General features: G+C 38.0%; 2 protein-coding genes across 2 annotated transcripts; one reads left to right on the forward strand and one right to left on the reverse strand.

The window, feature by feature from the left end:
- Positions 1-2,050: 2,050 nt before the first annotated feature.
- On the reverse strand, positions 2,051-3,435 carry LOC143470101 (ribonuclease kappa-A-like). Its single transcript, XM_076967998.1, has 3 exons — positions 3,277-3,435; positions 3,038-3,117; positions 2,051-2,867 (listed from the first exon to the last, which is right to left on the reverse strand). Exons 1-3 carry the CDS (start codon positions 3,352-3,354, stop codon positions 2,729-2,731), a joined length of 297 nt encoding a protein of 98 aa, XP_076824113.1. The 5' UTR covers positions 3,355-3,435; the 3' UTR covers positions 2,051-2,728.
- A 6,260-nt stretch (positions 3,436-9,695) lies between these two features.
- LOC143470066 (uncharacterized) lies at positions 9,696-15,714 on the forward strand. The gene is made up of 17 exons (XM_076967938.1): positions 9,696-9,901; positions 10,049-10,190; positions 10,259-10,398; positions 10,470-10,660; positions 10,816-10,961; positions 11,115-11,232; positions 11,298-11,392; positions 11,553-11,795; positions 12,086-12,179; positions 12,265-12,425; positions 12,723-12,860; positions 13,138-13,274; positions 13,343-13,604; positions 13,671-13,827; positions 14,434-14,633; positions 14,791-14,846; positions 15,102-15,714. Exons 1-17 carry the CDS (start codon positions 9,762-9,764, stop codon positions 15,238-15,240), a joined length of 2,559 nt encoding a protein of 852 aa, XP_076824053.1. The 5' UTR covers positions 9,696-9,761; the 3' UTR covers positions 15,241-15,714.
- Positions 15,715-17,995: the final 2,281 nt, after the last annotated feature.

The raw sequence follows: 17,995 nt of genomic DNA on the forward strand, positions 1-17,995 counted from the left end.
AAACTCTCGGGTGTGCTCCTGCCATACTCTGCAATCTGTTGCAATAAAAATCTGTATCCTGTTTTACATGTATAAACCTACACTTTTATGTTGTGCGGATTTCTCGGAAATATGTTCTCAAAGGTGGGCCATTTATACTTTTATAGACTCTCGGCGGGAAAGTACGGAAGTTTTCGACGAGAAATTGTGCGTGCAAAAACATAAATTTTGGTACGATGGTGTGCACTGAAACCTCAATTCTTTGTTTATTAATAATAAACTGTCAGTGATGAGTAAAATATTCAACTCTTTAATAGCAAATAAGTTGGGCAAATGTTTTTTCAGAATAACTTTCTTGAATAATCGACTTTGTTGCGCAAGAAATTTCACCTTGAATTTGAAAAAAGGCAAACTTTCCAACCTGGTCGACAGGTGGTGATTGGTGAGGTTATGATCGCATTTTTGTACAACAGGTCATAGGCTACACTAGGCCTAATACATTGTTTTATTGTTTATTTTTTACCATTAACTGTGCGGAATACAAGCTAGGATGCTAACCGTTGTAGTTATAGCACAATAAAACACATTTGCATGAACAATTAACGAGCAGGAAAACGTGGTCAAGTTCAAGGGTTTAGAATATGGCATGACCTATGGCTGAACAAAAAATCATTGTTACTTAGATACTCTTTAACTAAATTAACCTATAAACTTCCTGGTCAATCACTGCTACCATATTAGTCTTGACGCTGTCCACCGCTATTTCACAACCCTGTACAGCACAGCATAGAATACCTTGCACCTATAGCGCTGTAGAGCCCATGCAATAGCACCTCAGTCGACTTGGTTAGGAATTCGTAGTCAACCGCTCAACTTCTAACCACCGATTTACCCAACCTTGCGGCGAAAGCGAATTGTTTCAAAAATATCTTATAAACACCAGACCTCGACATTTTGTTAGTGTGTTATTGCAGACGGAGATGTCCGCAAACGTGTTAGAAATAGTGGTAATACACTTTTTTTTCAATAAACAAACTACACTTGACGTTTTGCTAAAAATATAAGCATGTTAGCTAATCATGCTTATTCACATGTGCATTTGTAGCGTTCGCCGCCCTGTCGGAGGGCATTGTATTGTTTAATTTTCGCCATTAACTATGCGTATCGAAGGTTAGGATGCTAAATGTTGTAGTTATAGCACAATAAAACACTTGCTCACAAACAGTTAACGAGCAGGAAAAAGTGGTAAAGCTGGGCTAGGAACATGTAAGATAGCAATAATAGAATTACATCACGTTAATTGGCTGAAAAGTAGTTGTAGTTGGCAAACAGACGCTCTTTAGAAACGTATTTCCACGTCAAGTTATTCCTGTGCATCACCACATGTCTGTTTTCCAATAAAATGAATTCAAATTAGCCACAGACGTAAACCGGGAGCAGCTCAACTTATTATAAATAGCGTAATGTTTTTTAATTCGCTATATTGGTATCCTTACCCTTTTTTATGCAAATACACCCATGTTAGGCGTATATTAAAAATAACAGTAGCCTCAAAATTACTGACTGCTTTATCTATAAATTTCTTATGGTTAATTTATAAAAATATCATTAACAAAGACAGGAAATATTGGCATCGCCTTGAGAGCAAGAAACATGCATTCCGCTCATGCAAGTTTAACAACCATAAATTTATAGCATCAGCACGTACTCAAAACCCAAAGAAAATCTGTTGAGCTTTGTCAGGGCAACTTGCATTAATTAAAGCTTGCTACACTACATACAAAAATTCACCAAACCTCAAAAAAGGGGTCTAACCCATTCAGGAGTATATTTTCATACTTTGTGTTTCCAGTACACTGGATATTGCAGGCTTTTGATATGATTTAGCTGTAGCTTCCTAAACCAACATCAAAAAATTTATCAAACACAAATTTTTCCCCGAGCTAGAAGGACAAAATCTAAAAATGATGGCCTCATTTGTCGAAAAGAAAGCACCCTCATATTTAACATCATAAGTCAAATCTGTTTGATGAGAAACTGCAATGCCTGCAAGTTTAAAGACACTCAGAGGGACATTTTAGAATGATCACGTCCTTTTACAACAATTTTAAGTAATTTGTGAGTTAACAACGGAACATAATCAAAAGAAGTTATACCAGCAAATACGACAAGTTCATACAACAACGTACTAATTTATACAACAAGCTACAATTTGAAAAGAAAAATTAATGATGCCCATTGTTTACAGAGCAAAGATATTTCAGTTTTACCCGCCACTTATTCAAAATCTATGATATAAATAACGACTTGTCCAGCAAACAATAATATCATATTCAAGCAAAAAGATCATGCAAAAATATGTTTTTAAAAACAGAAAATTTTGTTAATATCAGCGTTTTCCTCAATATGAAGTTATGAACAATTCAAGAAAAGCAAAACAAACACCAAGTCTGACAATAAAATTTTAATTTTGTAACAAATTCATATTGCACACATGTGTTCCATAAACATCAGCAAAAAATATATATTTAAACTAAACATGTCATTTGTCACAATATGCATCAAAGTATAAAAACGCAAAAAGTTTCACTGTCAAGACTATAGAGATTAGGAATATAATGGTTTGTTGCAGGGTGCTTACATTTTTATATTCACTCCAAGATTGAACTAAGAAAATAAGTAGTCAGTCAATTTTATTTGTTATAAACCACTCAGTATTCACAAAGACATAAACACTAGAATGACGCTCTCAACGAATGGTGTAAGCTTGGAGAGTTTGATTCACTCGAAATTGCCACAAACTAAAGAAAAAAACAGCAACATAGACGCCCGCAACAATAAAGCAATTTGTTCCCGTTTCATCGTACATGGAATATACATACTCCTTGCTGCAAAAAAATGCAATGTTTAGTTATTATTGCTTATATAAATACTGCATCTAGAATCATAAAGGTACCTAAAGACTGTATTATATTTAATTATAATATATGCTAACGTTATGTCTAGCTATGCCACAACCTCAAACTTGTGCAAAAACATGCAAACACGTAAAACTTACTCTGCTATGCGGGTTGCGTTTATGTTCACATCATCGTAGAGAGCTGGACTATGCAGCTTGTAAGCACCGCCCATCAGCAACTAATGATAAAGTTAAAGTAACTGGTTAAAACTTTACAACCAGCAGAAGAGCAATTTATGTTATTTATCTCATTGCTTTCACTTGACAACATTGAGATTAAACAGTGTATTGTGATTTCAAACTGTGTCTTAACCAAATAGGAAGTTGACGTTACTTACAAACATCACAACTCCCCATACACTAGTCACCATGCAACATCTCGAACATTTTGGACCAATTAGCTTCGTTCGAACCATGTTGGCAACAGCTCAAGTTAAAAGTAATACATGCAAGCTCTTGCGTACAAGAATATCTACTTGGGAATAAAAAAGATTGATAAACATTGTAGTTAAACAAAGAAAGCTTGAAGCTGAGATACTTTTCACTACGAATACTTTAGCACAAAAAATGCAAACTTACGAACCCAATATACAAAAATAAGCAAGGAAAGTGCTTTTTGCAAAAAGACAGAAGCAATGTAAAAACAAGGTCAATTATATATATACTCATTTAGTAACATACTTTACAGCACAGCCCAACATTTTCAAAAAAGTTGCTGAATTTGAACCTCTTACGTTATTTTAATTCTTGACTTAAGATAAAATTCAAAAGTTACCTAGAATTGGCAATGTCAACAGCAAATATCAACCGCCGTTTATATATTGTTTGTAGTTTTACGCAAGTGACTCTTTCGTTAAACCAGTTTGTCTATCCCGGCTCTGAATTAATTCAACACATTATACAAAAGTTGCCACTATGTAAGTCCACCTCTGGACTGGGCAAATTTGGGCTTCTTAAGCGGAAATTGTGTTTCCATGCTCAAGTTCCATTAGATGACCGTGCACAATATCCACAGACAAAAGGCAAGTTTATTGTTTTAATTGGAAAGTTTTTTTTGATATGACATGCAGTGCTGCATTTTACTGCACAAAATTGGCCAAACCGTCTTCAACTAAGCCAGTGACGCATTACACCTGTATCAAAAACTAAGTTTCCTGTCCAGATAAAATATGAATAAGGGTGAACAAAACAATATCTGGCTAGGCTGCATTTGACATTAAGTATACTGCAAAAAGCCTTCATTGCTTTGCTCTCAATTTTACATGACTGTGTTTCGAAACAGGGCTCATAAAACTCAGTCTAATAGAGGTCTATTAGTACGGAAACAAATGGAGCACATTGAACTACATAAGGTGATCTGCGAGCTTATAAAGCAGCAACCACAGTATATACATCACTGAGCACAGCCCAGATATGCTTCCAGGCTGCTAACAACATTGCACCAAGAAAACATCAAAATTATCATCAGTGTGTAAAAGTTAACCCAGTGTATTAGGACGTTTTTCTGTAAGATAGAGAATGCTTTTTTGAACTAATTCCAGCAACAACCATTGTGAGTACCCAGTGACCACAGTGGAAAGTGCAGTCCAGGGAGTTCACACAGCAGTAAATTGTTAACGTGCATGCCAAATAATTTCAGCCACAGGTCAGTTTATAATCATCGAAGCAAAATGGATATTTGATCACTTATTTACATTTTAATAAACACAGAAAGAATTAACTTGGTAGTACATGCCGTCACACTAAACTTTATGGCACTGTATGCATGATTTCTTGTCAAAACTATTCATAGTTGCAGTGAAGACAAAACACTTTGGGTTAATTAAGCTTTTAAATAAATGAGAGAAAATTCTGAGCATCGTAAAACTAGTCAGGTTATTTAAGGGATTAATGGCTAATTTAAAGTTAGAGATGAAGAAAGTTAAGTTATAAAGCTTATATTATTAAATATATGTTTTAAGACAGTATCAATGTTTACAGTGTTGTTATTGTGTTGATATCGTACTCATTTTTGGAGTCAAGGGCAGACGTGCACAAGTGATCCAGACGTGTTGCATTTGTACACTAAAACCCAAGCCCTTCTATGAAAATTATGATATCAAACTGAAATGTACGTCAGTCATCTACATTTTGATATAATGTATCTCAAATCACTATAACCCACACACAGTGTGGCACGTGCACCTAGTTGGGGTGATTGGTGACGACATGAACCTGGACTACAGAGTATAACCGTTTCACGCAAGATCTTGTAAAACAAACAACCAAAACTGACAATTGCAGATGCACAAAAAGGCTTGGACGCACTGGAAGTGCACAATTACATGGCCATGTACGCAGTTTAATTAATTTTATAACTAAACCAATTAAAATTTAGTGCACGGAAGTTCTTTCCAAATCATTGCAACTGTAAAATTACACACCTTAAGTACATCACTGTAGCTCATAGTATAACAGTACAATCGGTGAAGCATCATGCGTACACAGCTTATGTTATAGTGGCTTTTATTTCTATGTTAAGTCTATGAAGTCTATGATGTCTATGTTACGCACACTATGTGACGACATCTATGTTAGCTGGGGAGTTCAAACATTCGTTCTATGTGAAGTGACCTGTTAGACCAACATGAAATAACAAACGCTATATTATTGAATGCATCCCAGACCATAGATTATGGGGAATCAACCGGGAGAATAGCGATATATCTAAAAAAAGGAAGCGCTATTGATTTCTCTGTTTTCTAAAAGAGAGGCACTTCGCGTATCACAAACGCTAAATGTGCTTGGGCTACGAGTTGCGATGCACACTGGATGCCTCCTTGCACACAAAAATTTTGCCTTTGCACCCTCGAGATCTCTGCAAAAACTGCCATGTAACCTGCAGTCCAGAGTGGGTCTATGCAAAGTTTTGCAGGCTGGACATTTGTACTGAGTGGAAAGTATGGCAGTTTTGGACAAGAAGTCGTGCATGCAAAGACACAAACTTTGTCATGATGGCATGCACTGAAGCGTCAAATGTTGGTTTGTTGTGCACGCTATCAGTGATTGTACACTTGTATACTAGATCCGTAAAACTGATTGTTTGAACGCCAATTTATATTAAATAAACGAAGAAATGAGGCTTCAGTGCACGCAATCAGGCCAACATTTGCGTCCTTGCACGAATACACTTTCTCGTCGAAAACTGCCGTATTTTCCAGTTGGTTCGACAGTCGGGAAGGATAATCACTCGATCAGACAGTGGCGTATAACAGTATAACGCTGGCGGGTTTCTTACCGTACCGTACATTGTTTAGCGTTTCACCCAGTACATGTAAGCTAACACAGTCATCAGTCATAGAAAAAAAATAAACAAAACATTTCACATCTCTTCATTTGGCTGAATTGGCTCTGTCAGGCAACTCGAATCGATCTTAACTTGATTTTACATTTTGATTTATCATTACTATGATCTAGCATGAGCAATTTACCTAAGCTAACAATAATAATCATACTAAGAAAGGAGTATTGCCCTTCATACTACTTGACCTAAAAAATAAATTTTTTAAAATTTAAATTATTCTGTAAACTTTTCACTTTTTTATTCACACAACAAATGAATTTTGTTTTTTTATTAAAAACAAAAATATTTACTTTACCTGTGTTTCTGTTATTTTATAAAATATGACTTAATGTTACATTAGTCACGTGATTGTCACAAGACCGATTTCGATGTCGGTGATAAAATAAACAAGCCGTGAAAGAAAAGGGAAGAATTGAAATACTTATAGCCTTCCATTTGCTAACCTTAGAAATATTTTTAAAAATAGAAAATTTAAGTTATTACAACATTGTGATCTTGCTTAACTACTGTTTCAACTCCACTCCGAGCTACGAGATTTTAATAGGTGCAAGGTTAGCAAATTAACCCATTAAGAACTAATAATGGTTACCTGGGTTTCTAAACCCAAACTATGGAAATAGAATTACGCTTCCTACTAATTAATTCTTAAGAAATCTAACTTATTGCAAGTTTAATACTGTATTTCGATAAAATTACGCAAATCACGTCCAACCGTTTGCACATTTTTGTGAACCAAGTAATTGCTTTTATGAAATTTTACTCTTATTGATTATTTTTTTACAAAGCATTTCCGACAATTTTTAGTTGTTCATGTCAAACTGGTTCAATTTTTTCACTTTACCGCGCACATCTTTAGCGCTTCTATTGTCGCTACAATTATAATTGGTGCCACAAATAAGAAGTTAATTCCACAGATCACTTCATAAACGCACAACTTCTCACAATGTTTGAGCTGTGAGCTGGTTAGCTGCAGGGGACAACAATCTCAACTTCTTAATGATACATCAATAAATCATTATTACTGTACAGTTACGCTATGGCTTACATGTGATTGTAGTTATGAAGAAAATCTCAAGACTGTTTACGCTAACCTTCCAACAAATGAACTCTATTAGGCTTTTATCTGCTATGCATAGATGTCTATGCAGGTATTGTTTGTACATGAGAAGGTGATGGAGTGAATCTTTAAAGTTGTGACGTAACACCGGGAATGACAAAGAAATGGATTTGAAATGGTCGCTGGAGGGAAGCAAATAGTCCAATAACAATTTGTTGAAAATGTATTCACCCATATATAGTAGGCTACATTCTACCGTTCGTCTGACTTTATTTAGATTCCAAACAAAGTTTGTTATTTAAATATATACATAGATTTTGTTTGTGTAGCGTAAATGAGATTAACTACTTTATAACCAACTTTATGCCTATACTTTACCTTTCATTTAAACGATTAGCACGTTTAGGGTGTGTCTGCTTCAGACCGGCCTAAGTGATGTGTAGGCTTATGCCCATTAGTAAAACACAATACCTGTCAATCATTACGCTTCTGTCAACTTTGACCTAGAAAAATCAAAAGCATTTCTCGAAATATTATCTTTTGTTCTTTTCGTTTGGTTCTTTTAATGGGGACTTACAAGAGGGCGTTTGTTATATTCGCTTTGTCAATATTCGCTGCGAACAGACCTCGTTGGGCGTTTTAGACCAAATGCTTACAAAGTTTTTATGAATACGTGATATAATTGTATTAGACTGGCAATCGGTTCGGATTCAAATGCGTTTGAACAACTAACTCGCGCGTTCATTTGTTCAAAACCGTACTGTGTTTATGACGTCACGTACCCTCTGTGATAACGAAATGTGACCTTATTTAAGCAACGGCCCGGCCAGCAACGGTTGTTCTTTTATGTTCTAATGACTTTGTTTCAACATAAAACATCTCACGAATTGTCCTAAAGGGCATTTAATCCGTTGACCTTTCAAAGTAACTTGTACCGTAAACAATTGCTGTAACACGACACGTGTACATCATCGCAGCCAACTTCTGTAAAAACACGCCATTAGACAACATTTAATAAACTTTCTTTTTTACAAGCACCCACAAACAACTTTGCCTTATCTCCAACGAGATAAATTCAATCGCTGTTTCAACCGCATTTGTCGCAATATGATGGCAATATTTCTCATACAATCTTTATAACTGATGTCATATCAACTTTAATGGTTGAAACAAATTGTGCAGAAATGTTGGCTACCTCTTTGATTTTTCATACAATCTTGTGAACGCAGCATTATTTTAGTAGAAGGTTTTATTAACATGGCGTACTACTATACTATTATTTACTTGTTTCGTATTTTGGGTAATGCTTTTTAAACGTATAATTCAATTATGATGTAATAACGGTTTCCACGACGTTCGCGTTTGAAATGTAGTGAAATGTATCGGATAACCCACACAGTAATAACTCCATATAATACGCGATATTATGTTGTGCTGCGAACTAATGCGCCTAATAATAGAGATCCTCGTCTAGAAATGAATAGGGCTCTTGACATCTCGTGTCGAACAAAGCCCTTTGTTTCGTCAGCATTGTTGTGGGCGGACTTTAAATCGATTTAAACCCAGTGCCCGGTCCCGTCAGTTCCAAAAGTGGCCGAGTGCAGACGTCGTGGCCACACATTTCTATTTTCTAGGCTATTACCTGTAAGCTGCTGAACAATGCCAAGTTTAGTAAGGTACTCATTATTGGTCGTACATAAACATCATATCGAAGATGGTTAAGCTCGTTTCAAGGTCAAAGTTAACCCGGCAGATTTACCATGGCAACCAGACAAGTGCCTCATTTGAAAAGTCCTTGACCGAGACGAACAATAGATTCGATCAGAACTTGCGATGATTGTGAAAGAAAAGATTAAAACTGATTATAGAAGACTGAGAGTTTAAGTTTAGATCAGAAATAATCAGATAATCTTGACTAACAACAAGGTGACAAGGTATTTGTGTTTCTGGTTGATCATTCCAAATTGACCACGATGGAATGCGTGTTATTATCCAGTAACCGGCGTATTAACGTTGTCATGTCGCCTCTCATTTGCCACCAACTCATCAAAGCAAATATTTGATGTCATAAAGCACCAGCCTACGTAAGCAAAGACGCACATACTGTACCTTGGAATGGTCGTATGGACATGGCCAACGTTTATGGGCTTATTTGTTTAAGAGAATTTTTACGGAAATTGCACAATTACTTACATTAATATTAGCACACGTTGTCACCTACCGACCAGCTTACTTGAGATTAGAAGGAGACTTTGAATTTTGAAACTAGATTTAAGTTTTATGTTTCGGCAGGTAAAGATTAATTCGTTATTACAGTTGTGAGTTTTTACGGTTTTGTAAGTTTCTATTGAACTTAAAGGAAAGTTTCATTTTTCAGATATTGAGAAAATTAGAATTAAGACATACTATATGTTGTGGTTGCCATGGCAGCGGTGGAAGCATCGTTACCATTGAGTCATTTCTACCGGGAAACGTTAGGGACGGAACACTTGTCGCAAAATCTCCGCTCAAATGAGTTGTTTACCCCCTTGCAGTTGAACAGGGTCACAGTCAGTCCCACGAGGTAAGACTTTCTTATGCGCTGTAACCTGTGAGCATCAGACTTTGACACTCAAATTGACAATTGCACAGGCTATGACGTTCTGACCGTATGTTTACGCTCTAGTTATGACGAAGTTACTTCACAAAATCAACTACTTGTGCGTTATAGGTACGAGCAATACCGATCCTTGCTTGAAAAGCAGCCTCGGTTGCCATGGGGTCGACTGCGAGACTATGGGGGGTTGCAGAAAGTTCAGCTTCCTGAAGAATTTATAAAATTGAAAGGATTTCCTCCGGAAGTGGTCCAGAAAGTAAGAAATTGCGCCAATTCGGTTATGGTTCTATTTCATCACAAATCACTGTTTTATTGACGTCATAGGGCCACCGCCATTACGGCACTGGGGCAAGCGATCCGCGCGACTTGAAAGTGGAACAGTATTACGACATCACAGACCTGCACAAAAGTCAAGTTCGGACAAGTGACCAAGTTCTTCTGCCATCCCCTCACAAAGAGATGACGTAAGTAAATGTTTCTTTCTGTATAATGACGTCATAGAGATTAGCAATTAACTCGGTTTTCTATTTTGTAGCCATCGCCAGGTGAACCGGCCCTTCCCCGCGGAGCACCCCTACACCTCCCATATGTCTCGGTTTGCTCTCTTCCCCAAGTATACCACCCCTGATGACCCAGAAAGCGGGGATCCTGCCCGATGCAGCCGCCCCCTTCATTCCAACGCCCCGGCCAACGCCCACAAAGCGATTGTCATGAATAAGTCGAAAGGTGATAAGAGGTTGAGTCTAAAATTACTTCGCTTTTATTAGATTTCTAAACCATGTTATTAAATTAAATTATTAAGTTATTAAACCTCGAAACTATTAAAAAGACAAAGCGTATGTTCAGCTGCATCTGAACTTGATTTGTTTTTCATCTTCAAGGCGCACCCTTCAGGCGGGAGCTGCAGCACTATCCTCTGGAGAGTGAGAAGAGCGCCCTCGAGTGGAGCGGAGAAGACGATTTTTATCAACTGATGAAGTCGCCAGATGGCGGTAGACAACCATATTATCCAACTCCACCAAAAATTGTAAGTTACCAAAGTGAAAAATTAACTTGAAGTAGCACAAATTCTGCTATTAATTTGCGCTAACCTGTGTGACGTCACTCTACTCAGTATTTAGGCATAGGTGCAACGTAACAATAGCGTCATAATCACGGTGACAATTCGTTTTCGGCAAAGGTCCACCCGAACCTGCGACTTCGACAGGAAGATCAGAGGCTGGAGTTGAGATCTGCGAACGCTCTCCGCAATCTTGAAAGAGATCAATGGAAGACTACTTACGACAACAACTACACAGGTGAGAAGGAGACGATCTAAGCCGCCAGAAATCGTTTCCAATTAAAACAACAATCTTCCCCTTAGGCAACGGTCCTTCGAACGTGATGCACATTGACGACTATCACAAAAAACTTGTTGATGAGATTCAATCTGGAAGACAGAGCAGGAACAACGATATGGTGAGTTACATCTGCCGTCATATTGTTTTCTATAATTTAACTCGTCGGTTTTGTTTCATTAGCAATGTAATTGCATTTTTATGACATGGTTCTTCGCTGCAAATTCTTACAATATAAATCTAATCTTAATGTTGTTTGTTTTCATTTTCCACTTTGGCAGATACCTTTGACGTCACCATCATTTCTGCCGCCTCGTCCGCTAGAGGGCAGATATGCACGGTTATATCAACAAAAACGTCACCTTTCCGCTGACGTAAGATACCCTGATGACGTACCGGATCCCGATCCTGTTGACGTTATGGATAGTCGGGAATATACGTCACTTCCGGGAAGTTCCCGAGCGCTACGACGAAAGGACGAGTGGTATAAGACGGCAACTTCGGGACAAGTTGTTGATGATGACGTAAATATCAATAAATATTTGAAATGAATATGGTATGAGTTAAACATGTACGATACCATACGATACGATATGATATGAAACGATATGGTATGAGGTGAACATATTCGTTGTGATATGATATGAGGCAAATATGATGAGGTAATTCTGTTGATGTCTGGTTATTTGGGCCTGAGCGGAATAGAACAAAATTGCCTTCAATAAAACAATCATTGTTGTTGCTTGTTCGTAAATTTTCCCGAACTTCAAGCTACTTTTACAGTGAATGAAACGTGTTTGTATCTAATTTCAAGGCGAAAGTGACGTTATCGAAAAGTTCCCCGTTACACGACGATGACGTAGACGACCAGTGGAGATCGATGCAGCTCAAATCGCATTCCGACCACGGTAAGTAGAGAGCATGCCTTCGACAACATATTATGACGCTATTCTCGTATCATGACGTAACATTACGGGATTGGTTTACCTGAAGGATTGCAGACTGTGACGTCAAAGAAGGAAGCAGGGATTGATCCGAGGAAGTCGGGGGAGTACGATCGACTCCCTAAGAACGTGGAAGAGTTGGAGCAACTTCCAGAAGTCAAAGAGAGTTACCTCAAGAACTACCAAGACGAGAGAGACAAAAACTTTAAGGTACTTTCCCGACGTGCAACGTCATCAGACGTCATCGTATGCTTCGATTATGTGTAACACCTTACCTGGGCATGGCACTTTCATGAAATGCCAAACAACTTAATTTCGACCTCGCCCTTTAACTAGCACTTGGATACGTCATAAACAAGACAATAGGAACTAAATAAGGAACTTCGTTGGCGGTCAAACGTGAAATGACGTATCAAAAAGTTATATTAAAATTCTAATTAAACTCATTAATAGGTTGTAATGGCAACGCGCGATGCAGTTTTGTTAAATCTTCTTTTTTTGGCGCAGACGATCGAGCGACGTAATGAGAAAGGCAAGCTGGAGTTACAATACCAGCCGATGCAAGACTTGCACGCGATGAGGAACAAAGTGGACCAGATCGGGACAAGATTTCAACCTCTTGCCTTAGCCCAGCATCAAGACCAGGTCGGTTTTGTGGCTTCCGCGGTAAAAAGCGGTCTACGACCTCTTATTGCGCGATTTCTTTCCAAAAATAGGTATCAAAGAATTTAAAAGCTTGAGTTCGATTAGAGCGTGAAGCTTTGAAAACAAACATAACGTTTGGGCCTCGTTGTTGTGAAGATTGCGTAACTATTCCACCCGCATAACTCCGGAGCATATCTCACCGCACCGAGCGATAGAATTATCATAAATGCTTTTTCTGTTTCGACCAATATTCAGTAAAATGAACTTTGCATTGCAGGTAAGCGGCGATCTCTCGCTTCTTGATGATGTCAAAAGGGGAATAACCCAAAGAGAGACTACGTCATACAGAACAGGGCTGAAGTTTTCGACGGAAAACATAAGTGACTGCGGTCCGGGCACTGCATTACACGACAGGTTCGTGCATACCCGTGCATAAGCGGAAATTATGCGAAAACTAATCGGGACATCTGTTTCATTCACAGGCAGTTGGAGGGATATGAAACTTTTCCCATCACGTGGAGGCGCCATATTCCAGTCACTGATCCGCCGGAGCAAAACCACCGCGGAAACTTGGAAAGATCCGTCACACGAACCAATCCCTTTTCGATGAGTCTGGATGCGGAAAGACTTGAAGGCGGAACAGATGGGGTGATGGATACAAGCGGATCCAGTACTGGGTCAATCCTTAGAACCCCTGGGTCACCTCCGCGCACCGGGTCTAGCAGGAGCATTTCCTTTAGCGAGGTACCGCCCCGGAAACTCGAACATTCTTTGAACATTTGTATTTTGACGTCATAATTGTCATCGCAGGTGGTCCGAGTGGCGACGACGGAGTACGGAACAAGATTTAAGTTGTCGACGTCTCCGCTATCAAGCGCCGATTCGAGTACACAATTGAAGACGACAAGGCCATCAACTCCGTTCCCGGTTTCACCCAGACCAATATCTGAGCCCGCCATTTACCCAGGTAATTGAGCATCACGCGCTTCACAATATGACGTCATAAGACAATCTATGGCCTATGGTACATCCTTGGCACGACAAAAGTCGCGTCATTGTACGTGGAATGATGCAGCGTGCGCTTTGATACCAGCGCGGGTGGCGGCGTTTATTGACGCTTCTTCATTATAATTTGCCTTGTCCTTCGAACTACTTGGCTGACCTTCAAGGTTTTTCTAGAAATCGGCTTAAATCGCGGTTTATCGTGACTTGTTGGATGACTTCCGGGAAGGTCCAGGTCAAAATGGTAGCCCAGCGCTTGCCCGGTTCAAACACTGCTTTGTTCAGCCTTATAAAAAGATTTTCGATATTTTATTGAAATTATTAAATTGTTATTTTTTCTTTTTTAGCTGCACCGTGATTCGAGTTATTAAATTATATGTTTGCACGCATATCATATCATATCATATCATATCATATCATATCATATGATCACATCATATCATATCAGGAATAAGCCCTCAGCAGCCTCCATTTACTCATCGGCTTAAATACTATGCAACTTGTTGAATTCCAAGCTGATTATTTTGTAATTAATGTCACTCACTGTCTTTTATGACGACATTATTCGCAGATATCTCCGCTTCGGGTCCGGCGCTCCGGCCGAGTAGTTCTTTCCCCCACCAGCAAACGAGGCCCTCTACGCAGGGGCACTGGTCATGGAACTACGACACCCGGCACAAAGGTGAGTTCGAACCAATGGGGTGGTCCCCTAAACCGAAAACCCCCCGACCCCACTCGTCGTTGTTGGAAATTCAAAATTCTTGGAGCAAGGTTGGTTAACACCGAACAATAGTCACTTGTTACTAAACAATGATTTAATTTTGATAGTAGCGATATGTTTAGCAATTGTTGATAACGAGATAACACAATGGCTCATAATACCTTTTAAACGCGATAGTTGCATAATATCGTCCCTTGTTGTTTCCAGGCTGACGCGCACAGAAGATTTCACGAGAATCTTCCCGAACAAGCTCCAGACATGAGGTGAGAATTTTATCTTTTTTTTGAAAACTTTCCAACTAATTCTAACAACAAACAAACATCTCGCTTTACTGCGCGATAATTTGATGACGTCAGAGCATGGTCGTTGAAAAATAATCGAGAAATTGTCGATTCGCCACGCGGTTGAACAACAGCGATCGAGCGTTTGGTTAGGGCGCATTGATGGCCCGATGGAAGAGATTGATAAACAAACATATTTGTGTATTCGACATTTGCATTTCGATGTTTCTGTTGCAGGGACCACACGCGCCATTATGAGCTTGCGGATTGCTCGGCTGATCTGAGATTTCATCATTCTATCAAGCACAAGGAAAAACGTCACACTTTCTACGGACTCAACAGCTACCATTTCTATAACGGGAATCCAATTGTATAAAAATATGAGTCAGAATAGGATTTTCGGTGTCCATTGCCTTACGACACGTGTCGCATCATTTTACGCCTTTTAGTTTTTATATTGTTGTATTTGTCTGCCTTTTGTAGTTTCATCACTGTCTAAATACGAGCCCTCTAACTTGGTTGTGATGGGGGACAGTCGCAAGATTTAACGGGTGCAGAATTTCACGATCTGTCTCTGCTGCAACCACTAGAACCAGACTTTTGTAGAAAATAACTTGTGTGTTGCAGACATAGTTTATTCATGTCACTTTTGAAAGCTGATTTCGCTTGTTCTCACTGTCGCGGTTTATCACAGACGACAAATTGCAAACAAATTTGTTTATTTCGATTTTTTTTCAATTTACTTTGGTCGTTCAAAGATAAGCGTCATAAAAGTTTTGATTAAGTTTCTGCACTCGAAAGTGCCAGATTCTTATTTACGCTTTTTCGTGATTAAAATTGCCTCGATCGACTACAGTTTTTAGCTGTTTGCGCAAAAATATGTCCTGAGCTTATTACTTTTCAAAATGAAGAAGTTTAATTAAAAATCTCGCTGTAGGTCTTCCCCTTTATCGAATTTGAATTCGTGTTGATTTTAAATTTGAATCTTTATTGAATTTAGACTTTAATTAAATTTTAGAGGAAAGTTTAGAAATAACAGAAAGGTCACGCAATGCAATATAAATCTACTTTAAGCTTGAGAAAAGATTTCTTCAGGAAAAAATTTGAATTTGTGGAAAAGTTCATCTACTCTTAGACAAGACTGGCCTTATAGCGAATCACTTTTCACTTAACTTGTTAGTTTCATTGATGAAAAAGGTATTTTTGAGGCGGCTTCAAAAAACAAGCAATTAAGAGCGGTTAGGAATCAAGAATGAAAGAATGTATAAAATATGTTCATATTTGGTCGGTATTTTTTGTGTTTGATTTACAAATGTCTCAACAAATTACAGGGTGTGAAGAATTTTTAATGCAACAACGTATCAAGTTAGAGGTTACGGCCGCCGTATACCAACAATATGGACCGTCTTAAAAATAGTTATAAACTATTGTACGTATACAGCAAAATTTTAACAGAGACTTAAGTCATTTCACTGATAAAAGAAGGCAAAGTTTGGCATCTTACTCTAATTATTCTATAAATTACAAAAATATGTGTTGGTGAAGGAACGAGTTTTTGGAAATGAACTCAGCGTTGAGCTAAACAAGCTATAAGTAGCAACGATGTAAATAAGAAGATTAGAATGAAGTCGATTTGAGACCAGGATTTTCTCTTAAGCGCAAAGGAATTTAAAACTGCTTCTGTTGCGTTCAAGTGCATCTTATCCACATAGACTTTATATGACCTATATGTTTGCAAAAATTTAAAACGTTTTAGGACTAATATTTATTCTTTTCTTATTATGAATGCATAAATGTAGCACAATAAATGGAAAATGGGCACAATGTACCGCACTCATCTGATGACGGGAATTAACTCATAAAATTTGGCAATGCCGATTTTCTACGGGCTTTTCAAGAAAAAGCAAAATTAATTTTTCGCGTCCGGATGATTTTGACAACCAATGACTTATTAGCTACTCCTGCTCATATAAATTATTTTTGATTTCTATTTTTAATCTTGGCACAACAATAAATTGTGCAACATTGTGATTGTGATCATCTTATTATGACGTATTCTCACGTTATCTTATCTTTATCGCGGCAGCCGAGGCACGTTTCGTCAATTAAAGTCCAAAGATTGATTTATTTTTTAGTTCCGGGTTATTTTTAAATGCACAGGATTAATTATTTTCTTGCAATTTTCAAGAAGCAACTTTGCTCTATATTTTACGGCCGTTTAATTCTCGTATAAGTTGCACAAATATACGAATTAATTTGCATTCTATAAACGTGTTATAATGCTGCGGAAAGAACAACAACATAAACACGATTTACTCTTTTTTTTTCGAATTAACTTTTGAATTTGTGATCTGGTCAATGAGGTTGGTGACGGTGAGTTGCGTGTTTCTTCATTTTAAACAGATGATTTTGTTGTTTCATTATGCGCTGAAGTTGGAATAAATCCGTGAAAACACTGGAAGGAAACCACCTTTAACATCTTTTTCGACACTTAACAAGATTTGAAGAGGAATAAAAACGTCGCTATAAATTGTTTTTAAGACGTTGGTCAACATTCTAGATAGACTTAGAGAAATAGAAGCACTCGTGCAATAACAAGCTGCCAGAAACTGTCGTCATCATTCGTCACCCACTTGAAGTGGTCACTGCCACGATTTAAATATTTTAGACTAAATCACCATTTTTTATGTTTTACTCTGGTTTTTCTTTTGTGCGCGTTGAACATTTTCAAGTCAGTAAAAGTCAGTTTGTTTTTAGTTTTTTCCTAAAAGCATCTATTTCGAAGCAATTAAAAGAAGACCAGGAACAGTAATCGTGTAAACCTGCCATGGTTTTATAACGCGGACAGACGAGTTTATACAGGGAGGTTTAGAAAGCAGATATAGAGAGTCAAGTTCGTGAAACTTCTGATAACGATGAAGTCTCGCTCGTGATGGCGATATTAGAAAAAATCGCTGCGAACTTTTTTATAAGAAGCAAGTGAAAAAGTATTTCTTTTACGGATAAAATGCAGATTTTTTGATGTTTGTTCGCGCAGCAGCAGACACAATTGGATAAAGAAGCAAAAGACACAGCGTCGACATAGCCATGAAGTAAGTCCACTACATACGAATGCAAGAGCGGAAATAACT

Source organism: Clavelina lepadiformis, chromosome 9 (genome assembly GCF_947623445.1).
Source record: "Clavelina lepadiformis chromosome 9, kaClaLepa1.1, whole genome shotgun sequence".
Classification (NCBI taxonomy): Eukaryota; Metazoa; Chordata; class Ascidiacea; order Aplousobranchia; family Clavelinidae; genus Clavelina; species Clavelina lepadiformis.

Excerpts from the sequence above, each read along its gene's own strand:
- LOC143470101 (XM_076967998.1), bottom strand. The coding sequence starts at position 3,354 with ATGGTTCGAACGAAGCTAATTGGTCCAAAATGTTCGAGATGTTGCATG. Across the intron at positions 3,118-3,276 it reads TATGGGGAGTTGTGATGTTT|TTGCTGATGGGCGGTGCTTA; the intron begins GTAAGTAACGTC and ends CTTTATCATTAG. Across the intron at positions 2,868-3,037 it reads AACGCAACCCGCATAGCAGA|CAAGGAGTATGTATATTCCA; the intron begins GTAAGTTTTACG and ends ATTTTTTTGCAG.
- LOC143470066 (XM_076967938.1), top strand. The coding sequence starts at position 9,762 with ATGGCAGCGGTGGAAGCATCGTTACCATTGAGTCATTTCTACCGGGAA. Across the intron at positions 11,796-12,085 it reads GACAAGTTGTTGATGATGAC|GCGAAAGTGACGTTATCGAA; the intron begins GTAAATATCAAT and ends TCTAATTTCAAG. Across the intron at positions 12,861-13,137 it reads TAGCCCAGCATCAAGACCAG|GTAAGCGGCGATCTCTCGCT; the intron begins GTCGGTTTTGTG and ends TTTGCATTGCAG.